This window comes from Gopherus flavomarginatus, chromosome 2 (genome assembly GCF_025201925.1).
Source record: "Gopherus flavomarginatus isolate rGopFla2 chromosome 2, rGopFla2.mat.asm, whole genome shotgun sequence".
NCBI lineage: Eukaryota > Metazoa > Chordata > Testudines > Testudinidae > Gopherus > Gopherus flavomarginatus.
The window spans coordinates 1,922,405-1,947,562 of record NC_066618.1 but is presented as its reverse complement, the minus strand read 5'-3'; the positions used below and the strand labels follow the sequence as shown (position 1 = coordinate 1,947,562).

The 25,158-nt window shown below is 66.9% G+C and overlaps 1 protein-coding gene and 1 long non-coding RNA gene across 2 annotated transcripts in view; both read left to right on the top strand.

The window, feature by feature from the left end:
• Positions 1-25,158, top strand: part of LOC127045947 (SCO-spondin-like) — a 162,019-nt gene that overhangs the window by 112,151 nt on the left and 24,710 nt on the right. The window contains exons 83-99 of the mRNA XM_050942846.1: positions 69-235; positions 1,437-1,597; positions 2,610-2,830; positions 3,672-3,707; positions 4,296-4,463; positions 5,555-5,764; positions 6,181-6,348; positions 7,209-7,340; positions 7,680-7,920; positions 10,130-10,282; positions 10,559-10,605; positions 11,079-11,249; positions 11,324-11,494; positions 12,137-12,295; positions 13,412-13,542; positions 23,304-23,428; positions 23,676-23,722. Of these exons, the coding sequence (XP_050798803.1) occupies positions 69-235; positions 1,437-1,597; positions 2,610-2,830; positions 3,672-3,707; positions 4,296-4,463; positions 5,555-5,764; positions 6,181-6,348; positions 7,209-7,340; positions 7,680-7,920; positions 10,130-10,282; positions 10,559-10,605; positions 11,079-11,249; positions 11,324-11,494; positions 12,137-12,295; positions 13,412-13,542; positions 23,304-23,428; positions 23,676-23,722 (2,508 nt within the window). The remainder of the gene's footprint in view (positions 1-68; positions 236-1,436; positions 1,598-2,609; positions 2,831-3,671; positions 3,708-4,295; positions 4,464-5,554; positions 5,765-6,180; positions 6,349-7,208; positions 7,341-7,679; positions 7,921-10,129; positions 10,283-10,558; positions 10,606-11,078; positions 11,250-11,323; positions 11,495-12,136; positions 12,296-13,411; positions 13,543-23,303; positions 23,429-23,675; positions 23,723-25,158) is intronic.
• Positions 4,529-5,320, top strand: LOC127045959 (uncharacterized). The gene is made up of 3 exons (XR_007772875.1): positions 4,529-4,635; positions 4,721-4,939; positions 4,983-5,320. It is a non-coding gene; the product is annotated as an uncharacterized LOC127045959 (long non-coding RNA).

Below are 25,158 nucleotides of genomic sequence, written 5' to 3'. Positions count from 1 at the left end.
AGGCCCCAAGCCCGGGCCTGTGGGGCAGCCCGCAGGGAGCTCAGGCCTGTCTGTCGCCCTCCCCCCAGAGGTGGGCTGCCCGGCGGGACGCCTGTACCGGGAGTGCTTACAGGAGGAGGGCTGCCCCTACAGCTGTGCACACCTCACCCGCCAGATGGACTGCTTCTCTGATGGCTGTGAGGAGGGCTGCCACTGCCCGGCGGGCACCTACCAGCACCACGGAGCCTGCGTCCAGGTCAGGCGCCCGCGGGCCGTTTCCTCGCTCTGCAGCGGGGCAGAGAGCAGCATGGCATGGGCAGCCCTGCCCACCTTCCAGCCCACGGTGGCACTTGAGCTAAGCCAGGCCCCAGTGCATTGTGGGGGGGATAAGTGAGCTAAGCCCCGCCCAAGTGCATTGTGGGGGGGATACGTGAGCTAAGCCCCGCCCCAGTGTGTTGTGTGTGTAGGGGGGATACGTGAGCTAAGCCCCGCCCCAGTGCGTTGTGTGTGTAGGGGGGATACGTGAGCTAAGCCCTGCCCCAGTGCGTTGTGTGTGTAGGGGGGGATACGTGAGCTAAGCCCTGCCCCAGTGCATTGTGTGTGTAGGGGGGGATACGTGAGCTAAGCCCCGCCCCAGTGCGTTGTGTGTGTAGGGGGGATACGTGAGCTAAGCCCCGCCCCAGTGCGTTGTGTGTGTAGGGGGGATACGTGAGCTAAGCCCTGCCCCAGTGCGTTGTGTGTGTAGGGGGGGATACGTGAGCTAAGCCCTGCCCCAGTGCATTGTGGGTGGGTGGGGATACGTGAGCTAAGCCCCTCCCCAGTGCGCTGTGGGCAGGGTGATACGTGAGCTAAGCCCCACCCCAGTGCATTGTGGGGGGGGATATGTGAGCTAAGCCCTGCCCCAGTGCGCTGTGGGTGGGGGGGATACGTGAGCTAAGCCTCGCCCCAGTGCGCTGTGGGTGGGGGGATACGTGAGCTAAGCCCCACCCCAGTGCATTCTGGGGGGGGGATACGTGAGCTAAGCCCCGCCCCAGTGCATTCTGGGGGGGATACGTGAGCTAAGCCCCGCCCCAGTGCGTTGGGGGGGGATACGTGAGCTAAGCTCCACCCCAGTGCGCTGTGGGTGGGGGGATACGTGAGCTAAGCCCCGCCCCAGTGCATTGTGGGCTGTGTTCGTGGGTGCTCCCTGGCTGCGAGCTGTGCTGGCCACGTGCAGCTGGGCTCCCTGGGGGCAGGAACAGGGCAGGCTGCCGGGGCGGAGTTGGCAGCACCCCAATGGCCCTTGGAGCCCGGAGCCCTGCAGCATGGGGATGGCGCGCTGGGGTGGCTGCGGCTGCTCTCAGGTGCCCGTCCATCAGCATGAGCCCACGCCAGGGCAGAGGCCCAGTGCCTGCGTTTTCTGTGCTGGAGGGGCCCCTGCCCCACAAGCACCACCGTGGATTTTGCCTCCTGTGCAGGAGTGCCCCTGCCTGGTCACCGAGGAGACCCTGCAGGAGCTCCAGAACCATTCGGCAAACGCCAGCACCCTCCCGGCTGTCCTCACTGCCCAGGGCCGCTGGGTCTCTCTGGGCCAGGAGGTGCAGCCGCGTGACACCATTCGCTCCGCCTGCAGCACCTGGTGAGTCCGCCTGCACCGCGGCCCCACCCCGGCTGTGGCTCTGCAGGGGGGCTGGACCGGGCTGGACCCCCAGCGCTGGCTTGAGAGCCAGGCAGAGCAAGGAAACCCTGCTCCGTGGGGGGCTGCGCCGAACCCCCCACGCCTCCCCCAGGGCTGCAGTGGGGAACAGGGCCAGTGGCTGCCTACAGCCCATGGCTGGGACATGCCCCAGGCTGGCAGACAGACTGCGGCTGGCAGCACAACGGAACCGCCTACACCCGGGGCCCATTACAAAGTGCTGAGCGGCCAGTGAGAGCGGGAACAGGCCCCGAGAGGGCGACCAGCTGAGCTCTCTGGGTGCATCCCTCTCCCAAGGGACTGACTGCATCCCGGCCTGGCGGCTACGTGGGACCTGCAAGCCCCATTGCAGAATGTGGGGCCACGTGGGGCCTGTGCTGCTGGAACCTGGCTGGCTTAGAAGGGAATCTGCAGCGTGGCTATGCTGGGGCTACCAGCCTGACCCCATCCACTCGGCGCTGGTTCTGGGGCCGTGGGCAGTTCTGAGGTGTGAGCGCTGTGTGTAGGGCGGCCCTAGAGAGTGGGCTGGGCCAGAGTTCGGCACAGCCCCCCTGCCACCTTTCCAGACTTGAGCTGTCCTGGGAACATCTGCTGCTCTGCCGGGCCATGCCCTGAACCGCCCCTTCCTGGGCTGAGGGTCCTTGGTGCGCTGCAAAAAAGAGAAACTGGAGATTCACCCATCTCCTAGAACTGGAAGGGACCCTGGAAGGTCACTGAGTCCAGCCCCCTGCCTTCTCCAGCAGGACCAAGTACTGATTTTTGCCCCAGACCCCTAAGTGGTCCCCTCAAGGATTAAACCCCTGGGTTTAGCAGGCCAATGCTCAAACCCCTGAGCTATCCCTCCCCGCCCAGGTCTCTGTTAGACCCTCCTCCTCCTGGGAGCTGCCCTCTCCTGATTGCCCGGCCCCTGCCCGTGCCAGGGCCGTTCTGACCTCTCCTGGCTGTTCCCTTCCAGCACCTGCCACAACGGCCAGCTGAACTGCTCCTTCACCCGGTGCCCGCTGGACGGCGGCTTCGCTCCCTGGAGCCTGTGGACACCCTGCTCCGTGAGCTGCGGGGGGCTGGGGCACATGACCAGGGCACGGGGCTGCACCAACCCCCCTCCTGCCAACGGGGGGAAGGACTGCGTGGGCCCTCGGACTGACATCAAGTACTGCCAGACACCGGACTGCCCAGGTGAGAGGGCACCCAGGGGCTCTACAGACCCGCTTTCCCCTGTGCCCCTGGATTCCCCGCAGGGGTGGGCGAGACAGGCAGGGCTGGCCGTGTCCAGCTGCCCCACCATGTCACGGGGAGTTAGCTCGCTCCACGGGTTCCCTGGGGGGTAGCGCGAGCCCAGCAGACCCCGCACTGCTGCCAGCTCCGGATGGACCAGCTCCAGCTGGCACTGGCCTGTGAATGCTGGGCACTGCCTGGAGGGGGCCCGACGTGGGAACATTAGACCCCCCCACCTGGTGAACAAGCAGCTCTCAGGCCGGGGGAGGGACTGTCCGCTCCGCTGCCATGCGCGGCGCTCGGCAGGTGTGGCCAGAGAGCACAGCAGGCACCACACTGGGCCTGTGGCTTTTCGCTGGGGCCAAGTGCCGGAGAACCGGCCGAGCTGCTGCGGCTCTGCTAGAACGAGCCAGGCATGAAGAGCCGGACGTAGTACCAGGTGCCGGAGAACCTACCCCAGGCCCTGCCTGGCTGGGCCCAGGGTCACTCCCTCCACCGGGCAGAACCCATGCTGTTTCCAGGGGGCAGCCTCGGACTCAGCCCCAGCCGATGGCTGTCCTTAGCCAGGAACATCTCCCCATCGACTTCACCTGCTGCTCTGCCCAGGCCCTCGGCTCGCATACATCGCCCCCCGTGGGGATCTCATGTCCGTGAGCCGGGCCCTCGCCACCCCGCTCCGGCTGCGCTGGCTAGCAGAGGGGCTGGTGCTGCTGGCAGAGCTCCGGCAGGCTGGCGGGCATGCGAGGAAGCTGGCAGCCGCAGAATCGTAACTCTCCCTTTCTCCTGCCCTCCCCAGTGACAGCTGGTCCCACGAAGGAGCCTGTCCCCAGCGTGCCAGGTGAGGGGAGGGGAGGGGCGGGGGCTCCCAGGGGCCGTGCTAGGGGAAGGCAGGCAGGGTTGTTACAAACACGGGGTCAGAGCTGGAGCCTTGTCTGCGGGCCCCTCTTCCCCAGGAAGGGGAGAGTGCACCAGGCTCCACTGCCTGGGGAGGCTGCCCCCATCCGCTGACCCTGCAGGGGGGTGGAAGGGGCACGAGCCATCTGGCACCCCTCGCCCACACCCTGTGGCTAATGGATGGTCCCCATGCTGCGCTCCGAGCAAAGCTGCTGGGCTGGGCTCCAGCTCCAGCTCTGGGAGGGCGGTGCGGTTAAAGCAGGGGCGGGGGGTGGAAATCCAGGACTCATGGGTTGTATCCCAGCTGAGGGCAGTGGTCTCTAGTGGTTAGAGCAGTTGCAAGGAACTCCTGGGTTCTACCCTAGACCTCCCATTGGCTCTCTGTGACCTTGGTAAGTCCCTTCCCCTCTGGGCCTCAGTTTCCCCCGTAACAGGGCTGGGTTCCCGCTTCCCCCCCGAGGTGGGGTCTGGAAGCGGTCTGAGGTCAGGAGCCATGAGTTAACCCCGGCTGCCCCCTTCCCCTGCGCTCCAGGCTCCGAGGAGGGTTTCAGCCTGTGGTCCCCCTGGAGTCCCTGCTCCAGAACCTGCACTGATCCCGAGTTCCCAGCCACAAAAACCCGGACCCGGCTCTGTGAGGGAGGCGCCAACTGCACCGGGGAGTCGTTCCAGGAGCGGGCATGTAACCTGCCCCAGTGCACAGGTGAGGCCTCTGGAGGGGGCATGTAACCTGCCCCAGTGCACAGGTGAGGCCTCTGGAGGGGGCATGTAACCTGCCCCAGTGCACAGGTGAGGTGTCCGGAGGGGGCATGTAACCTGCCCCAGTGCACAGGTGAGGTGTCCGGAGGGGGCACGGAGCCTGCCCCAGTGCACAGGTGAGGCGTCCGGAGGGGGCACAGAGCCTGTCCCGTGCACAGGTGAGGCGTCCGGAGGGGGCACAGAGCCTGCCCCAGTGCACAGGTGAGGCCTCCGGAGGGGGCACAGAGCCTGCCCCAGTGCACAGGTGAGGCCTCCGGAGGGGGCTTGGAGCCTGCCCCGTGCACAAGTGAGGTGTCCGGAGGGGGCACGGAGCCTGCCCCGGTGCACAGGTGAGGCGTCTGGAGGGGGCACAGAGCCTGCCCCGGTGCACAGGTGAGGTGTCCGGAGGGGGCACAGAGCCTGCCCCGGTGCACAGGTGAGGTGTCCGGAGGGAGCACGGAGCCTGCCCCGGTGCACAGGTGAGGCGTCCGGAGGGGGCACAGAGCCTGCCCCGGTGCACAGGTGAGGCCTCCAGAGGGGGCTTGGAGCCTGCCCCGTGCACAGGTGAGGTGTCTGGAGGGGGCATGGAGCCTGCCCCGTGCACAGGTGAGGTGTCCGGAGGGGGCATGGAGCCTGCCCCGGTGCACAGGTGAGGCCTCCAGAGGGGGCTTGGAGCCTGCCCCGTGCACAGGTGAGGTGTCCGGAGGGGGCATGGAGCCTGCCCCGTGCACAGGTGAGGCGTCCGGAGGGGGCACAGAGCCTGCCCCAGTGCACAGGTGAGGCGTCCCGAGGGGGCACGGAGCCTGCCCCAGTACACACTTGGCTCACCCCACCCCAGGGCCCCGCTTTCCCAGCCCAAGCTCCACCCCCAGCTCACCCACATCCAAACCCCCAGCTTACCCCACACCAGGCCCCACTCTCCCAGCCCAAGCTCCCCCTCCCTGCCCCCCAGCTCACCCCACCGCAGGACCCCGCTCTCCCAGCCGAGCTCCCCCCATCCCTGCTGCGGAGCGACACCCCGGTAGACTCACCACATCTCCGCTCTGTGCCCCGCAGATGCGCCCCCGTGTCTGGGTGAGGAGTGCGCTGGCAGGAACTGCACCTGGACCCCGTGGGCGCCGTGGAGCGAGTGTTCCCGCAGCTGCGGCGTGGGCCAGCAGCGACGTCTGCGCACCTACCACCCCCCCGGGGAGCGGGGGCTCTGGTGCCAGGGCATCCTGACCACAAACACCGAGCGGCGCTTCTGCAACCTGCAGGCCTGCAAAGGTAGGGCCGTGGGCAGAGGGGACGCTGGCGTCGCTGCCCCAGGCCGGCTGCCTCACCCAGGGACACACTGGCTTCTCAGTGCCCCATGTCGCGACCCTCAGCGGTACCTCGCCAGGAGATTGGCCCCTCCCTGCCCACTGGCTGGGACGCGCCCACAGCCCCATGCATGACGGGCACCCAGAGCACCCCCGCCTTGCTGATGGTGCCACACGCACCCGCAGCCAGTGCCCAGCCCCAGGGGAGGGTTTGGCCCCGGGCTGCCTGACGTGAGCTGGGATGGTTGGCCGGGCCTCGCGGTGGGGCCTGGGCAGAGCCCTGTGCCAGCAGCTGGGGGCCAGGCTGTATCCGGTGTTAACGGCTGTTCTCCCCTCTCCGTCTCTCCCCCCACCATGCCCATCGGCATCTCTGCGAGCCAGTGCCCGGAGCCTGGTCCATGTGGAGCCCGTGGTCGTGGTGCGACCGCACCTGCGGGGGGGGCCGCTCCGTGCGCGCTCGCACCTGCACCAGCCCCCCGCCCAAGAACGGAGGGGCTCGCTGCCCAGGGGAGAAGTACCAGGGGCGTGTCTGCAACCCCCGGCCCTGCGGTAGGGAGCACGGGAGTGCAGGGGGCTCCTCCGCTGGGGGGCTGGGGCCTGGCTGGATGGAGGCCATGGAGGGAGGGGCCCTGAGAGCTGGGAGGGGGGCTTCCCGTCCCTCCGGTGCCCATCATAGGCAGAGTGAGCAGGGAGCAGGGCCTCCTGGCGCTGAGCCACCGTGCCCAGGGAATGCTTGGCGCTGCCCGAAAGCAGCTGGGGGCATGGCCTGAGGGTATGTAGGGCCAGTGCCGGGTAGTGGGAAGCACCATACACCTGGCCCAGGCACTTAGGGGGCTCGCCCTGCCCTACCCCCTGCTGCCCCGGACTGCCAGCTGGCACCTGGCCTGGCACACTCATGGCAGCCCCAGAGCTGGGCTCTGCAGCCATGGTCCACTCCCGGAGAAGGGCAGGGCCAGGCGCTGGGCTCCCCACTGCAACCCTCAAAGGCAGGGGCACCAGAGGGCACTCGAGGGGGGGACCATCGGGGAAGGGACCCCAGAGCTCAGAGAGGACTATGGACCATTTGGCATTGTTAGGAGCAGACACACGACCTGACTGGTATCCGCCCCCCCCATCCTGCCACCCCAATCAGACCCGGGGTCCCTCTAGCCCAGCCCCTCCCCCGCCCTGCCACCCCGATCAGACCCGGGGCCCCTCTAGCCCTGCCCCTCCCCCGCCCTGCCACCCTGATCAGCCCCGGGGTCCCTCTGGCCCAGCCCCTCCCCCGCCCTGCCACCCCGATCAGACCTGGGGCCCCTCTAGCCCTGCCCCTCCCCCCAGCTCTCATTGCCCAGCCCTGCCTGGGTGAGGGGCTGCAGGGAGGGGTCACCTCCCCAGCCCTGTAATAACCTGTCCCCATTGCGCCCCAGCCGAGGGATGCCCGCCTGCCATGGCCATGGTGGACTGCGCCAACAGATGCCCGCGCCATTGCTGGGACCTGCAGGAGGGCATCACGTGCCAGGACGGGGAGGCCTGCGAGCCTGGCTGCCGCTGCCCGGACGGTGGGTCCCCTGTGCGGGAGGCTGGGGTCAGAGGGCACACGGCGGGCTGGGGGATCGCTGCCTTGGCGTTATTCACCCCCTGGGACTCCTCCTCCGCAGGGCTGGCCGGGGTCCCCGAAGGCAGGCATAGCTGGGGGCCCTTTGCCAGGGAGCCATGGCTCCAGATGGGAGCTAAGGCTCGGCTCCTCCGTGCCGAAAGTGGGGGTCACGGTGATTCTCCTTGTCCTGGGAGGCGTGCGAGGTCCGTGGCACCCGGAGCAGTTCTGGTGGTTCCAGCAGAGCCCTCGCGCCGTCCCCGGGGCAGGCTCTGGCGTGACCGGCTCCCCCCTCCCCACACAGGGACCCTGGAGCAGGACGGCGCCTGCGTCTCCCCGCAGCACTGCGAGTGCACCGACGCCCAGGGGCACAGCTGGGTGCCAGGCAGCCTGCGCCACGACGGCTGCAACAACTGCACATGCTCCGAGGGGCGGCTGCTCTGCACTCGCCGCACCTGCCCGCCCAGCCAGTGCGAGTGGAGCCACTGGTCCCGCTGGTCCCCGTGCAGCGTCACCTGTGGGGACGGGCTGCAAACCCGGTTCAGGTGAGGGGACCCCCTGCTCGCGGGACACTAAGACCCCAGGCTGCAGGGGGCTCCAGCCCCAGCCAGTTCCAGCAGGGGGCGCTGGGGGGAGAGGTCTGGGCGCTGGCTGGGGGTGGGGAGCCCCAGCAGGGGGCTCTGTAGGGGTGCGGCAGGGTGCTGGCTGGGGGGCTCCCAGCAGGCGGGGTTGGGGGGAGGGGTCGGGGTGCTGGCTGGGGGGGACATCCCAGCAGGGAGCACTGTGGGGAGAGGGTGGGGCTGCTGGCTGGGGGGGCTCCCAGCAGGGAAGGATGGGGGGAGGGGGTGGGGCTGCTGGCTCGGGGTGAGGAGCTCCCAGCAGGAGGGGCTGGGGGGAGGGGGTGGGGCTGCTGGCTGGGGGGGCTCCCAGCAGGGAGGGATGGGGGGAGGGGGTGGGACTGCTGGCTGGGAGGGCTGCCAGCAGGGGGTGCTACGGGGCGGGGGTGGAGCTGCTGTCTGGGGAGGTCTCCCAGCAGGTGGTGCTACGGGGCGGGGGTGGAGCTGCTGTCTGGGGAGGTCTCCCAGCAGGGGGTGCTACGGGGCAGGGGTGGGGCTGCTGTCTGGGGAGGTCTCCCAGCAGGGGGTGCTACGGGGCGGGGGTGGAGCTGCTGTCTGGGGAGGTCTCCCAGCAGGGGGTGCTGTGGGGCTGGGGTGCGGCTGCTGTCTGGGGAGGTCTCCCAGCAGGGGGTGCTGCGGGGCTGGGGTGGGGCTGCTGTCTGGGGAGGTCTCCCAGCAGGGGGTGCTACGGGCGGGGGTGGGGCTGCTGGCTGGGGGGGCTGCCAGCAGGGGGTGCTGCGGGGCTGGGTTGGGGCTGCTGTCTAGGGAGGTCTCCCAGCAGGGGGTGCTGCGGGGCTGGGGTGGGGCTGCTGTCTGGGGAGGTCTCCCAGCAGGGGTGCTACGGGGCGGGGGTGGGGTTGCTGTCTGGGGAGGTCTCCCAGCAGGGGGTGCTGCGGGGTGGGGGTGGGAGTGCTGTCTGGGGGGGATCTCCCAGCAGGGGTGCTACGGGGCGGGGGTGGGGTTGCTGTCTGGGGAGGTCTCCCAGCAGGGGGTGCTGCGGGGCAGGGGTGGGGCTGCTGTCTGGGGGGGATCTCCGAGCAGGGGGTGCTACGGGGCGGGGGTGGGGCTGCTGTCTGGGGGGGATCTCCGAGCAGGGGGTGCTACGGGGCGGGGGTGGGGCTGCTGTCTGGGGAGGTCTCCCAGCAGGGGGTGCTACGGGGCGGGGGTGGGGCTGCTGTCTGGGGAGGTCTCCCAGCAGGGGGTGCTACGGGGCGGGGGTGGGGCTGCTGGCTGGGGGGGCTGCCAGCAGGGGGTGCTGCGGGGCTGGGTTGGGGCTGCTGTCTAGGGAGGTCTCCCAGCAGGGGGTGCTGCGGGGCTGGGGTGGGGCTGCTGTCTGGGGAGGTCTCCCAGCAGGGGGTGCTGCGGGGCAGGGGTGGGAGTGCTGTCTGGGGGGGATCTCCCAGCAGGGGTGCTACGGGGCGGGGGGGGGGGTTGCTGTCTGGGGAGGTCTCCCAGCAGGGGGTGCTACGGGGCGGGGGTGGGGTTGCTGTCTGGGGAGGTCTCCCAGCAGGGGGTGCTGCGGGGCAGGGGTGGGAGTGCTGTCTGGGGGGGATCTCCGAGCAGGGGGTGCTACGGGGCGGGGGTGGGGTTGCTGTCTGGGGAGGTCTCCCAGCAGGGGGTGCTGCGGGGCAGGGGTGGGAGTGCTGTCTGGGGGGGATCTCCGAGCAGGGGGTGCTACGGGGCGGGGGTGGGGCTGCTGTCTGGGGAGGTCTCCTAGCAGGGGGTGCTGCGGGGTGGGGGTGGGAGTGCTGTCTGGGGGGGATCTCCGAGCAGGGGGTGCTACGGGGCGGGGGTGGGGCTGCTGTCTGGGGAGGTCTCCTAGCAGGGGGTGCTACGGGGCGGGGGTGGGGTTGCTGTCTGGGGAGGTCTCCCAGCAGGGGGTGCTACGGGGCGGGGGGGTCTGCTATCTGGGGGGGATCTCCCAGCAGGGGGTGCTACGGGGTGGGGGTGGGGCTGCTGGCTGGGGGGCACGCCCTGCACTTGCTTTCCCCAGTTGCAGAGGCTGCAGCCAGTGCTGGGCGCGGGGGCCCCTGCTGGGGGAGCTCCAGCGCTGGGTGCCATCCCCAGGGTGCCCAGGGCCCAGCCAGCCCCTGCCCCGTGGGCCCGGCTCACGCTCTCCCCTCTCCTTCCTTTCCAGGACGGCCACGTCGGGCTCCTGGGCCAGGGAGTGCCAGAAGGAGCAGCTGCAGACCCGGCCCTGCCCCCAGGGGCCCTGCCCGCCCCTGTGCCTGCACCAGGGCTGGGAGAGACGCCTGGGGGACACCTGGCTGCTGGGCGAGTGCCAGCAATGGTCAGTGCCCACGGGGGGCAGCCGGGCTGGCCGCACGCCCTCCTGCCCAGGGGCCCCAGTGTTGGGGGAGGAGGGTGCAGGGACTCGGCGGGAGCAGGGGCACCGGGGGCTCTGAGCTGGGGGGCCGTGCGTCAGTCCCTGCCCACAGGTACAGCAGGACTGACCAAGGGGCGATTCCTGAGGGTGGGGGCGCTTGGGCTGGGCAGGAGAACTCAGCGCCACCCGGGGGACCCCACCCTCTTTGCCCTGACCCGTCTGTCTGCCCCTTCCCTCTAGTATCTGCACCCCGGAGGGCATCTACTGCCAGGACATCGCGTGTGCGGGTGAGTGCCCCCCACCCCCAGAGCCATGGCCCCCTCCGCCCACCCCCTTCCGCCGAAGCGCCCCTGCGCCCCCAGGGCTAGCCTTGCCCGTCTCCCCAGTGCCCGGCTCCTGGACACCCTGGCCCCATCTGCCCTCCCCCTCCCGCTGAGGGGACCCTGCCCCCCCCAGTGCTAACCCTGCCCGCCTTCCCAGTGCCCGGCTCCTGGACTCCCTGGCCCTCTCCGCCTGCCCCCTCCTGCCGAGGGGACCCTGCCCCCCCCCCCGGTGCTAACCCTGCCCATCTCCCCAGTGCCCATCTCCCCAGTGCTAACCCTGGCCCCCTCCATCCCGCTCCCTCCTGCCAAGGGGACCCCACCCCTCAGTGTTAACCCTGCCCATCTCCCCAGTGCCCGGCTCCTGGATACCCTGGCCCCCTGCCCTCTCCCACCGAGGGGACCCCGCCCCCCAGTGCTAACCCTGCCCGTCTCCCCAGTGCATGGCTCCTGGACGCCCTGGTCTCCCTGGTCCGACTGCCCCGTCACCTGTGGCAATGGCACCCACGTCCGCACTAGGGCCTGCATCAACCCACCGCCACGCAACAACGGCTCGTACTGCGCCGGCCCCGAGGCCGAGGCCCAGGGCTGTGCTGCCCGGCCCTGCCCAGGTGAGTGGTGCCCGCCTGGGCTGGGTGTGGGTCTGGAGCCTGCGCTCCTGCTAATGCTCTATCCCCTCGCACAGCGGCCGAGCCATGTGACTGGTCGGCCTGGAGCCCCTGCTCACGCTCCTGTGGCACCGGCCTGGCCACGCGGACAGGGACATGCACCTGCCCCAGCCCCGAGGGGCCCAGCACCCCCTGCAATGACAGTGCCCGCCAGGAGGTGGAGCCCTGCTACCTGCGGCCCTGTGAAGGTAGGGGCAGCCCCTGGGGGCGGGAGGGCTGCACTGGAGCCAGCGTGCGCTCAGCCTGCAGTGGTGCCCCCATCTGGCCTGCTCGGGGCGGGGTGCCCTGCATGGACAGGAGCTCGTGGGACGTAGCGTCGGATCCACGGGGTCGGGGCTGGCCTTGGAGGAGCCCTGCAGTGCGCCCGACCCCCCCAGGGGTCCCCCTCCCCCTCCAGGGCCAGCCACACGGCCTCCGAGATGCAGCTGCAGCCCTCCTGCTTCCCCCCACGGCTCAGCCTGCTCAGCAACCCACCCCCCCATCTCTTTACCTGCCCTCAGAGCAAACTTTGTGTCTGTCCCTCGCTGGGCAGCCAGGCACAGTATAGGGGAAACTGAGGTACACATAAGGCTCCTCCTCCCTGCCCCCAGAGCACTTCCTTGCTGAGGGGGAAACTGAGGCCAGGGCTGAGGGGAAAGGGCCTGGCCAGAGTCAGTTAAGAGCCAGGACCAGACCCAGCTGTCCTGGCTCCTGGGGCAGCTCTCCTAGTCACATGCCCCCTCCTCTGGCTCCCCAGGGGGAGGGTCTGGCCCCCCATGGCTGCTGGGGGCTGGGCAGGGCCCTGGGGCACATGCCAGGCTGCCATGCTGGGCCCCTCTCCTCTGCCGCAGGCGACTGCTCCTGGAGCCCCTGGACGCCGTGGACCCAGTGCTCATGCAGCTTCCTGGTGCAGCAGCGCTACCGGAACCAGCTGGGCCCGGGCCCCCAGGGGGCGCTGTGCGTGGGGCTGGACGGCGAGTTCCGCACCTGCGACGCCTCCCAGTGCTCAGGTGAGGGCGGGGCAGGGGCCCGACTGGCTGGGCAGGGCCCTGGGGGGGAGCTGGGGCAGGGGCCCCACTGGCTGGGTGGGGCCCTGGGGGGGAGCTGGGGCAGGGGCCCCACTGGCTGGGCGGGGCCCTGGGGGGGGAGCTGGGGCAGGGACAATGGGAGGGAGCTGGCGGGGGCAGGGACCCTGGGGCGGAGCTCGGGAGTGGGGGCAGGGGTCCAACTGGCTGGGCAGGGCCCTGGGGGGGAGCTGGGGCAGGGATAATGGGAGAGAGCTGGGAGGGGCAGGGACCCTGGGGAGGGCTTGGGGGGGCGAGGCCCGACTGACTGGGCAGCGCCCTGGGGGGGACCTGGGGCAGGGACAATGGAAGGGAGCTGGGGGGGCAGGGACCCGAGGGGGTTGGGGGGGCCAGGGCACAACTGACTGGGCAGGGACCCTGGGGGGGAGCTGGGGCAGGGACAATGGGAGAGAGCTAGGGGGGGCAGGGACCCTGGAGGGCTCGGGCGGGAGTGGGGCCCAACTGACTGGGCAGGGACCCTGGGGGGGCTGGGGGTTGGGACCCTGGGAGGGAGCTGGGGGGGGCAGGGACCCTGGGGGGGACTTGGGGGGGCAGGGCCCAACTGGCTGGACAGGGACCCTAGGGGGAGCCCAGGGGGTGTTGGGACCCTGGGGGGAGCCTGGAGTGGGCCAGGGCCAGGGGCCCTGTGGGCGGAGCCCAGCAGGAATTCTGCTGTCACTCACAGGGTTGGTGCCCCTCTCCTGCCCCTGTCAGACAGCGCCCCCTGCAGGATGGACCTTGCCCTCCACCCCCCTGAGCCCTGGGCACTCCCCCTCCGGGCACTGTCCCCCCCCCCATGCTGGTGCCCGGGCACCCTTGGGACTCCCCTCTCTGAGGCAGCAAGGTCTCCCGTAGAGGGGAAAGCGCCTCCTGGGGGCACCCAGAGCCATTTGTTCACCCCTCCTCGTGGTGGGTCCCCTCGCCCTGCCCTGAGCCCCCCCGCTGCCGTGGGGCCGTCGGACACCTGGGTCACTGAGATGCTGCAGGCCGGGTGGGCAGCCCCAGCCCCTCCTCGGCCAGCAAGGCCTGTGCTGGGGGTGACCCTGTGCCCGTGCCCCGCAGAAGCCAGCTGTGAGCCTCCCTTCGAGTTCCGGGAGTGTGGGGACCCCTGCGCCAGCCTGTGCTCCACGCTGCAGCGCCAGGAGCTGTGCACAGCCATCCCCCTGTGCCTGCCTGGCTGCTACTGCCCGCAGGTGAGGGGCACGGGGGCAGGGGCGCGGGGGGGTCTCAGCAGGAGAGGGACACGGGGGCAGGGGCGCGGGGGGGTCTCAGCAGGTGAGGGACATGGGGGCAGGGGCGCGGGAGGGTCTCAGCAGGAGAGGGACGCGGGGGCAGGGGCGCGGGGGGGTCTCAGCAGGAGAAGGACGCGGGGGCAGGGGCGCGGGGGGGTCTCAGCAGGAGAAGGACGCGGGGGCAGGGGCGCGGGGGGGTCTCAGCAGGAGAGGGACGCGGGGGGAAGGGGCGTGGGGAGGTCTCAGCAGGAGAGGGACGCGGGGGCAGGGGCGTGGGGGGGTCTCAGCAGGAGAGGGACGCAGGGGGAAGGGGCGTGGGGGGGTCTCAGCAGGAGAGGGACGTGGGGGGAAGGGGTGTGGGGGAGTCTCAGCAGGAGAGGGATGTGGGGGCAGGGGCGCGGGGGGGTCTCAGCAGGAGAGGGATGCGGGGGGCAGGGGCGCGGGGGGGGTCTCAGCAGGAGAGGGATGCGGGGGGCAGGGGCGTGGGGGGGTCTCAGCAGGAGAGGGATGCGGGGGGGAAGGGGTGTGGTGGGGTCTCAGCAGGAGAGGGATGTGGGGGCAGGGGCGTGGGGGGGGTCTCAGCAGGAGAGGGATGCGGGGGAAGGGGTGCTGGGGGGCCTCAGCAGGAGAGGGTGTGACACTGCGGTTCTGGCGGGACCCAACTGAGAGTGCCAATTCAGGACCAATTGCTCAAACAGGGCAGTCACAGCCCTAGGCTGGGGTTCTTCCACCTCTAAGGCACCAAACCAGCCAGACAAAGAGGACTTTGGTCTCACCCCACTGGCTAACCACAAGTCACACAAGCAATTTCCTTAGACACTCCAGTCTCCCTGTATCACCACCAGTGCCACCCGTCCTGGGGATGAATGGTTATGAAAACCAACACCCCAGTAAAAGAAAAAGGTTCTCTCGATCCCAAAGGACCAAGCCCCAGACCCAGGTCAATATACACATCAGACCTTACCCACAAATCACGCTGTTGCCAATCCTTTAGAATCTAAAATCTAAAGGTTTATTCATAAAGGGAACAAGATAGAGATGAGAGCTAGAATTGGTTACATGGAATCAATTACATACAGTGATGGCAAAGTTCTTAGTTCAGGCTTGTAGCAGTGATGGAGTAAACTGCAGGCTCAAATCAAGTCTCTGGAGAACATCCCCTGCTGGGATGGGTCATCAGTCCTTTGTGCAGAGCTTCAGTTTGTAGCAAAGTCCCTCCAGAGGTAAGAAGCAGGATTGAAGACAAGATGGAGATGAGGCCTCCGCCTTATATAGTCTTTTCCAGGTGTAAGAACACTCCTTTGTTCCCGCTGTGGAAAGTTACAGCAAAATGGAGTTTGCAGTCACATGGGCCAGTCCCTGCACACCCTGCTGAGTCACAGGGTGTAACTGCCTTCTCTCGATGGGTCAATTGTGCAGGTGATGGTCCTTAATGGGCTATCAAGCAGGCTAAACAGAGCTGACACCAACTTGTCTGGGATCTTTCCCAGTAACACAGCACAAGTTTGCAATACAGACAGCATACAGCCAATATTCATAACTTCAACTACCAAAATGCTACAGACATACAGACAGCATAATCATAACCAGTAATCCGTAACCTGGTCTTAGACACCTTATATGACCCCCTTTACCTAGGATTTGGTGCCACTACAGGACCTTGGTTGCAACCCATGTTCTATATGGTCCCAGATTATATCAATAACATCATAGAGGGGCACAGGGGAAGGGGCGCGGGGGGGTCTCAGCAGGAGAGGGAAGTGGGGGCAGGGGTGCAGGGGGGTCTCAGCCGGAGAGGGATGCGGGGGCAGGGGCGCGGGGGGGGTCTCAGCAGGAGAGGGACGCGGGGGCAGGGGTGCAGGGGGGTCTCAGCAGGAGAGGGGCACAGGGGGCAGGGGCGTGGGGGGGTCTCAGCAGGAGAGGGACGTGGGGGCAGGGGCGCGGGGGGTCTCAGCAGGAGAGGGACGTGGGAGCAGGGGTGCGGGGGGGTCTCAGCAGGAGAGGGACGCGGGGGCAGGGGCGCGGGGGGGTCTCAGCAGGAGTGGGACGCGGGGGCAGGGGCGCGGGGGGCTCTCAGGAGGAGAGGGACGCGGGGGCAGGGGCGCGGGGGGTCTCAGCAGGAGAGGGACGTGGGGGCAGGGGCGCGGGGGGGTCTCAGCAGGAGAGGGTCACCGGGGGCAGGGACGCGGGGGGGTCTCAGCAGGAGAGGGACACGGGGACAGGGGCGTGGGGGGGGTCTCAGCAGGAGAGGGACATGGGGACGGGCGTGGGGGGGGTCTCAGCAGGATAGGGTCATGGGGACAGGGGCGTGGGGGGGTCTCAGCAGGAGAGGGTCACCGGGGGCAGGGGCGTGGGGGGGCTCTCAGCAGGAGAGGGACGCGGGGGCAGGGGCACCAGGGGGTCTCAGCAGGAGAGGGACGCGGGGGCAGGGGCGCGGGGGGGTCTCAGCAGGAGTGGGGCACCGGGGGGAGCTCTCAGCAGGTGAGAGTAGAGGGAGCGAGCCCAGCCAGCCCTGCCTGGCAGGCACTGGTAACCAGAGGTTCTTCTTCGAGTGATTGCTCACATCCATTCCAGTTAGGTGTGCGCGCCGCGCGTGCACGTTCGTCGGAAACTTTTTACCCTAGCAACTCCAGTGGGCCGGCAGGTCGCCCCCTGGAGTGGCGCCGCCATGGCGCCTGATATATACCCCTGCCGGCCCACCCGCTCCTCAGTTCCTTCTTACCGCCGTGTAGGTCGTTGGAACTGTGGAGCGCGGCTTAGCTGTCCTCCACGTCCGTAGCTCTCCTTGTTAACTACCGTTATTGTTACAGTTGTTAGTTAGATCGTTAAGTGTAGTTAGTTAAGTAATTAGGTGTAAATAGTATTGTAGATAGTTGTTCGCCGGTCTGGGCTGTAGCCCTTCCCGGCACCCGGCACCGGGCTCATGCCTGTTTCGCCGGGCTTTAAGCAGTGTGCGGCCTGTAAGAAGCCTATGCCTACCAGCGACCCCCACGACGCGTGTCTGAAGTGCCTGGGGGAATCGCACAGGTCGGACAAGTGCCGCATCTGCAAGGCTTTTAAGCCCAGGACAAAGAAGGAGAGAGACCAAAGACTCAGGACTCTCCTCATGGAGGCGGCACTTGACCCGGCAGCTTCACAGGCCGTGATCTCGGCGCCGGCACCGGATCGCACCGGCACCGGGAAGACTCCCCGGCACCGACCTTCCCCGGCACCAGGTGCAGAGGCGAGACCGTCAGCGTCTGCTACTCCAGCCAGGCAGACCCGATTGGAGCGCCCGGCATCGACATCGGCCGCGGCACCACCGGCACCGTCGACTCCGGGCCCGGTGGGTCCGTCGAGTCCGGTGCCGCCAAGCTCCCCCATAAGATCTGGGGTTGAGCTATTGGTCCCATCCACGCCGGAGACCTTCGGCTCGGCACGTGACCTTATCGCCCTAACTGAGTCTACTCAGCCGCCACCCCCGGTACCTCCGGTGCAGGTCGCATCTAGAGGCAAGCCCATGATGACGGCACCGTCTCGGGACTCGCGCTCGCGATCCAGGTCCCGACGCCACGGTCGCTCGAGATCCCGCCGCCGCTCGCAGTCCCGGCACCGCTCCCTTCGGCGGTACCGGTCGCACTCGCGGCACCGATCGACCTCCAGACGGTCGCGGTCTGACTCCAGCCGTCGATACCGGCACCGTGACTCCAGGAGCCAGTCCCGCCATCACTCGCCGCGCCGGTCGACCTCCCGGCACCGAGCTGGTGGCAGGTCCCGGTCCCGGTCGACCTCCCGGCACCGCGTCGGTGGCAGGTCCCGGTCCCGATCCCGGCACCGAAGCAGCGGCCGGTACCGTTCCAGATCCCGGCACCGAGACAGAACCCGGTCCCGATCCCGGCACCGCTATGACTCCCGGTACCGATCCCCGGCACCGAGAAGATCTTCGGTGCCGACCCGTGCAGACCCTTACCAGCCGGGGTCGGCCCCGCCATGGCCTTCTAGGCAGCCGTCGGTGTCTTCTCAAGCAGACAGCGTGTATGCGCTGGGCACCGACAGGCAGGCGGCATTGTTTCAAGACCCTCCGCAACAGGACCAAGGCCCGCAGCAGTGGGGGTTTTGGACCCCATGGGCATACCATCAAGCCCAGGGCCCCCAACAGCTTCCTGCTAGGCCTGCAACGACGGAGCACAGGGTGCCGGAGGCTTCGTTGTCTCGCCCCCCTCCCTCCCCGGATGGAGAGGAAGGATCCAAGCAGCAAGACCCTGCTCTTGCTCCTGAGACAGAGGCGAGGGCTGAGGGAGACCCCCCACTGGACACTTTCTTGCCGGGGGTCTCCTCATCCTCCTCCCCTGATGAAGCGGTGGCTGGCACCTCCTCCAGTAGCCCTCCTCCGCTGGATCTCAGGGCGCACCAAGACCTCCTTAGGCGAGTAGCTCAGAATCTGAGCCTGCAAGCCGAGGAGGTCTCTGAGATCGAGGACCCTATCGTCACCATCCTCTCGTCTGATGCTCCCACCAGGGTCGCCCTACCCTTCATTAGGACGATCCAGGCCAACGCCAATACAATCTGGCAGTCACCGGCCTCCATCCCCCCTACGGCGAGGGGCGTCGAGAGGAAGTACATGGCCCCCTCCAAGGGCTATGAGTACCTCCACGTCCACCCGACACCGTGTTCCCTGGTGGTGCAGTCGGTGAACGAGAGGGAGCGTCATGGGCAGGAAGCTCCAGCCCCCAAATCCAAGGAGGCCAGACGTATGGACCTCCTTGGCCGCAAGGTCTACTCAGCTGGGGCCCTTCAGCTCAGGGTTTCAAACCAACAAGCCCTGCTCAGCAGATACGCTTTTAACTCGTGGGTGGCAGCGGACAAATTCAAAGAGCTGCTGCCACAGGAGGCCCGCCAAGAATTTGCGGCCATTCTGGACGAGGGCAAGAAGGTTGCACGAACTTCGTTGCAAGCTTCTTTGGACGCTGCAGACTCGGCTGCCCGCACCCTCGCCTCGGGGGTAACGATGGGCCGTATCTCCTGGCTTCAGGTCTCTGGCCTTCCACCGGAGCTCCAACATACCATCCAGGACCTCCCGTTCGAAGGCCAGGGCCTGTTTTCGGAAAAGACAGACCCCAGACTTAAGAGTCTCAAAGACAATCGGGTCATTATGTGCTCCCTCGGGATGCACACGCCGGGAACGCAGCGCAGACCCTTCCGGCCACAGCAGCAACAGCAGCGCAGGCCATACCCCCAGTTCCGCCAACAGCAGGACCTCAATAGGCGCCGTGGCAGGAATGGAAGGCGTAGGCATTCGGGGAACCAGGGGGGGCAGAATCAAAGCTCCTCTAAGCACCCGCCTGGACCCAAGCCTTCGTTTTGAAGGTGCGCCCGAGGGCGCAGTAACAGTTTCCCCCACGGATTCTTCCCCCCCGTTTTCCAACCGCCTTTCGTTTTTCCTCCCGGCGTGGACCCAAATAACATCGGACCGCTGGGTCTTGCGCACGGTGCAGACGGGATACCGCCTGCAGTTTATATCGTTTCCTCCTTCCCGCCCCCCTTCCTCGTCCCTCTTCAGGGACCCCTCTCACGAGCAATTCCTTCGGCAGGAGGTACAGACGCTCCTCAACAAAGGAGCTATAGAGGCGGTTCCGGAAAACGAGAAAGGCAAGGGGTTTTATTCCCGCTACTTTCTGATCCCCAAGGCCAAGGGAGGCCTCAGGCCTATCCTCGACCTGCGAGAGCTCAACAAATACCTAGCGAAGTTGAAGTTCCGCATGGTATCCCTGGGGACCATTATCCCATCCCTGGATCCGGGAGACTGGTACGCCACCCTCGACATGCAGGACTCTTATTTTCACATTGCCATTTGGCCGCACCACAGACATTTCCTTCGATTCATGGTGGGCCGCCTTCATTATCAATTTGCAGTCCTCCTATTTGGCCTTTCTACGCCCCCGAGGGTATTTACAAAATGCATGGCAGTCGTTGTGGCACATCTCCGGCGCAGTCGTAGCCACGTGTTCCCTTACCTGGACGATTGGTTAATTCGGGGCACGTTGGAGCTACAGGTTTGCAGCCACGTCCGCAAGATCACCGGCCTGTTTGCTACCTTGGGCCTCATGATCAATATAGACAAGTCCACCCTGCTCCCCACGCAGAGGGTGGAGTTCATCGGGGCCGTCCTGGACTCCACCGTGGCCAGGGCTCTTCTGCCGTTACCGAGGTTCCAGGCATTGTCGGCGATCGTTCAGCGATTGCGGGCAGCCCCCTTGACATCAATACGGACATGTCTAACCCTGTTAGGCCACATGGCAGCATGCACATTTGTGACCGGTTACGCTCGGCTCCGCATGAGGCCCCTCCAGTTGTGGCTCATCGCACATTACCGGCCGGCGAGGCAACCACTAGACATGCTGATCACAATCCCCCAGGGGGTGTTAGATTCTCTCAGCTGGTGGCTAGACCAGTCCGTAGTGTGTGCGGGGCTCCCTTTCCACCCACCTCAGCCTTCGGTGTCCCTAACAACGGATGCCTCAGATCTCGGCTGGGGGGCCCACCTGGGAACCCTGAGAACGTAGGGCCTGTGGTCCCCGCAGGAGGTGAGGTTGCACATCAGCATGCGGGAGTTGAGAGCGGTCCGCCTTGCTTGTCAAACGTTCTGTCACCAGCTTCGAGGTCGTTGTGTTACGGTGTTTACCGACAACACGACGACCATGTACTATATCAACAAGCAGGGCGGCACCAGATCCTCTCCCCTATGTCACGAGGCGATGCGACTATGGGACTTTTGTGTAGCCCACTCCATTCACCTCACGGCTTCCTTCCTCCCCGGAGTACGGAACACGCTGACGGATCGCCTGAGCAGATCCTTCCTGTCACACGAGTGGTCCCTTCGCCCGGACGTCGCCCTCGCAATTTTCCAGAGGTGGGGTTATCCCCGTGTGGACCTCTTCGCGTCCGGGGGGAACAAGAAGTGCCAGGCGTTCTGCTCCTTTCAGGGCAGGGAGCCCGGATCTATAGCGGATGCCTTCCTTATTCCGTGGACGACCCACTTGTACTACGCTTTTCCCCCGTTCCCACTGGTCCACAGGGTCCTTCTGAAGGTGCGCAGGGACAGGGCTCGCGTGATCATGGTAGCCCCGGCGTGGCCCAGGCAACATTGGTACCCCATGCTGCTGGACCTGGCCATAGCCGACCCAGTTCCCCTGCCCCTTCACTCGGACCTGATTACCCAGGAACACGGGACTCTCTGTCACCCGGACCTGCAGTCGCTGCACCTAGCGGCGTGGCTCCTGCGTGGCTGACCGGTTCTGAACTGCGCTGCTCCACCCCGGAACGGGAGGTACTTCTGGGCAGCAGGAAGCCTTCCACTAGAGCGACATACTCGGCCAAGTGGAAGCGTTTCTCCTGTTGGTGCGTGGAGAAAGGTCTCCGCCCTATGGAAGTTTCGGTGGCCAATATCTTAGACTATGTTTGGTCCCTCAAACAACAGGGCCTGGCGATATCGTCCTTGCGGGTCCACCTGGCAGCTATCTCCACCTTTCACCCGGGTGGGGATGGCCGCTCCGTTTTTTCCCACCCGACGGTGACTAGATTCCTGAAGGGGCTGGAACGTTTATACCCTAACGTCCGTCTCCCTGCTCCAACCTGGGATCCTAACCTGGTGTTATCTCGGCTCATGCGGCCCCCCTTTGAGCCGTTAGCTACTTGCTCCCTACTCTATCTCTCTTGGAAGACTGCTTTTCTAGTAGCTATCACCTCAGCTAGGCGAGTGTCGGAACTCCGGGCTCTCGTGGTAGACCCCCCGTATACAGTCTTCCACAAAGATAAGGTGCAGCTGAGGCCACACCCTGCCTTTCTCCCCAAGGTGGTCTCGACCTTCCACATCAACCAGGAGATATTCCTCCCGGTTTTTTTTCCCGAAACCTCACTCTTCAGGCAGGGAGCAACAGCTCCACTCGCTTGACGTCCGTAGGGCTCTTGCGTTCTATGTGGAGAGGACCAAACCGTTCCGCAAATCCCCCCAACTTTTCGTGGCAGTAGCGGACCGCATGAAGGGGCTTCCTATCTCCTCGCAGAGGTTATCCTCATGGGTAACGTCCTGTATCAGGACCTGCTATGAGCTGGCCCATGTTCCTACGGGCCGTGTGACTGCGCATTCTACCAGGGCGCAGGCGTTGTCCCTGGCTTTCCTTGCCCGCGTGCCCATCCAAGAGATCTGTCGGGCAGCGACCTGGTCATCGGTCCACACCTTCGCTTCCCACTACGCCCTGGTCCAGCAGTCAAGAGAGGACGCGGCCTTCGGATCTGCAGTGCTCCATGCCGCGACTTCTCACTCCGACCCCACCGCCTAGGTATGGCTTGGGATTCACCTAACTGGAATGGATGTGAGCAATCACTCGAAGAAGAAAAGATGATTACTCACCTTTGTAACTGTTGTTCTTCGAGATGTGTTGCTCACATCCATTCCACACCCGCCCTCCTTCCCCACTGTCGGAGTAGCCGGCAAGAAGGAACTGAGGAGCGGGTGGGCCGGCAGGGGTATATATCGAGCGCCATGGCGGCGCCACTCCAGGGGGCGACCTGCCGGCCCACTGGAGTTGCTAGGGTAAAAAGTTTCCGACGAGCGTGCACGCGCGGCGCACACACACCTAACTGGAATGAATGTGAGCAACACATCTCGAAGAACAACAGTTACAAAGGTGAGTAACCGTCTTGACTCACTGCTGCAGGAAAATGTCGCAGCCTTCAGAGGCGGGGTAGCCAGTCCTGGGCAAGGGGGTGGCCGTACTGGGGCTCTCGGCCCTCCAGCTGCAGGGTGCACACAGCCCAGCTGGCCAGCAGGGCATGTCCCCATGGTGGGCTCCTGCCTCTCGAAGGCGCCAGCGTGGGGCAGGGCCACGGGTGGGTTTCTGGGCCAGTGCTCGGCCCCCATGCACAGATCCCCGATTGCCATGAGCTGCAGAGAGGTGGCGAGGTCCCTGCTCCTCACAGCCCTGCCAGTCCCTAGGTACCCGGGGGCAGGGCACAGACCCGGGGGGCAGGGCACTGGGTACGGATTAGGGGGATGTGCACTGGGGGACGACAGGGGGCAGGGCACCAGGTACAGATGTGGGGGAGGGACACTGGGGGAATGATGAGGGGCAGGGCACAGACCCAAGGGGGCAGGGCACCGGGTACGGATTAGGGGGATGTGCACTGGGGGACGACAGGGGGCAGGGCACAGACTCCGAGGGGGGCAGGGCACCAGGTACAGATGTGGGGGAGGGACACTGGGGGAATGATGAGGGGCAGGGCACAGACCCGGGGGACAGGGCACTGGGTACGGATTAGGGGGATGTGCACTGGGGGAATGATGGGGGGCAGGGCACAGACCCAAGGGGGCAGGTCACCAGGTACGGATCGGGGAGGAGGGACACTGGGGGAATGATGGGGGGCAGGGCACACACCCCGAGGTGGGCAGGGCACCGGGTATGGATCGAGGGGAGGGGTGAGGGGCACTGGAGGAATGACGGGGGCAGGGCACAGACCCCGATCGGGGCAGGGTTCGTGGGGAGTTATGGGGGTGTCTAGTGACACAGGCGGGGCCGGGTGACCCTCCCAGCTGGGTGTGGGTGCCGGTGGCAGCACCCTCCCTGGGTATCTACCGCTGCACTGGGCAGAGCCCTGGGCAATGCGCTGGGGCACCAGCCCCTCAGGGCGGCCTGGCTGGACCCGGGGCTTGGCCCGCTCTTACCCCTGCCCCTGTGCCCCGGCAGGGCCTGGTGGAGCAGAGGGGAACCTGCGTGCTCCCCGCGCAGTGCGGCTGCCTCCACCTCCGCCCGGGAGAAGGGCCCATGTACCTGGCGGCCGGGGACACCGTGCTCGTGGGCTGCAAAGAATGGTGAGTTTGTGGGCAGCTTCGCCAGGGCGGGGCTGGGGGCTGCCACAGGGAGGGGAATGGGCAGCGGGGCCGGCTGAGAGGAGTCTGGCGGCACGGCGTGTTCCCGGCCTGGCAGAGCGGACTGGGCCAGCCCTGCCCGGGGCCGGTGGCTGCTCCGTGCAGCAGGTGGGTTGCCAGTTGGGGCTGGTGGGGCCAGCAGCAGGGCTGTGGGGACGATGGGCACTAACCAGCCGGTTTGTCTCTGCAGCGTCTGCCAGGAAGGGGAGCTGAAGTGCAGCAGCAAGAGCTGCCAGGGTAAGTACCCACAGGCACCAGTGGGTGCCAGGAGGAACGTCCCTGGGGGAGATCTGAGGGATGCCCCGTCCTGCGGAGCAGCGAGGGTGGCACTGTTGGCCTGAGACAGGACTGAACTGGACGGACCCTGGACGGCTCTGGTCCCCCCACAGCCAGCCTGCCCTAGCACCCCGATACCCACCCCTTGCACCTCCCAGCCAGCCTGCTCCAGCAGCCCGATACCCACCCCCTGCACCTCCCAGCCAGCCTGCCCTAGCACCCCAATACCCACCCCCTGTACCTCCCAGCCAGCCTGCCCCAGCACCCCGATACCCACCCGCTGCACCTCTCAACCAGCCTGCCCTAGCACCCCGATACCCACCCCCTGCACCTCCCAGCCAGCCTGCCCTAGCACCCCGATACTCACCCTCTGTACCTCCCAGCCAGCCTGCCCCAGCACCCCGATACCCACCCCCTGCTCCCTCAGCCAGCCTGCTTCAGCAGCCCGATACCCACCCCCTGCACCTCCCAGCCAGCCTGCCCTAGCACCCCAATACCCACCCCCTGCTCCCTCGGCCAGCCTGCTCCAGCACCCTGATACCCACCCCCTGCACCTCCCAGCCAGCCTGCTTCAGCACCCCGATACCCACCCCCTGCACCTCTCAGCCAGCCTGCCCTAGCACCCCAATACCCACCCCCTGCCCCCTCAGCCAGCCTGCTCCAGCACCCCGATACTCACCGCCTGCACTTCCCAGCCAGCCTGCCCTAGCACTCCAATACCCACCCCTTGCTCCCTCAGTCAGCCTGCTTCAGCACCCCGATACCCACCCACTGCCCCCTCAGCCAGCCTGCTCCAGCACCCCAATACCCACTCCCTGCTCCCTCAGCCAGCCTGCCCCAGCACCCTGATTCTCACCCCCTGCACCTCCCAGCCAGCTTGCCCTAGCACCCCAATACCCACCCCCTGCTCCCTCAGCCAGCCTGCTCCAGCACCCTGATACCCACCCTCTGCACCTCCCAGCCAGCCTGCTCTAGCACCCTGATACCCACCCCCTGCACCTCCCAGCCAGCTTGCTCCAGCACCCCGATACCCACCCCCTGCACCTCCCAGCCAGCCTGCTCCAGCACCCCGATACTCACCCCCTGCACCTCCCAGCCAGCCTGCCCCAGCACCCTGATACTCATCCCCTGCACCTCCCAGCCAGCCTGCTCCAGCACCCCGATACTCACCCCCTGCACCTCCCAGCCAGCCTGCCCCAGCACCCCGATACTCACCCCCTGCACCTCCCAGCCAGCCTGCCCCAGCACCCCGATACCCACCCCGTGCACCTCCCAGCCAGCCTGCTGCAGCACCCCGATACCCATCCCTGCACCTCTCAGCCAGCCTGCTCCAGCACCCCGATACCCACCCCCTGCCCCCTCAGCCAGCCTGGTCCAGCACCCCGATACCCACCCCC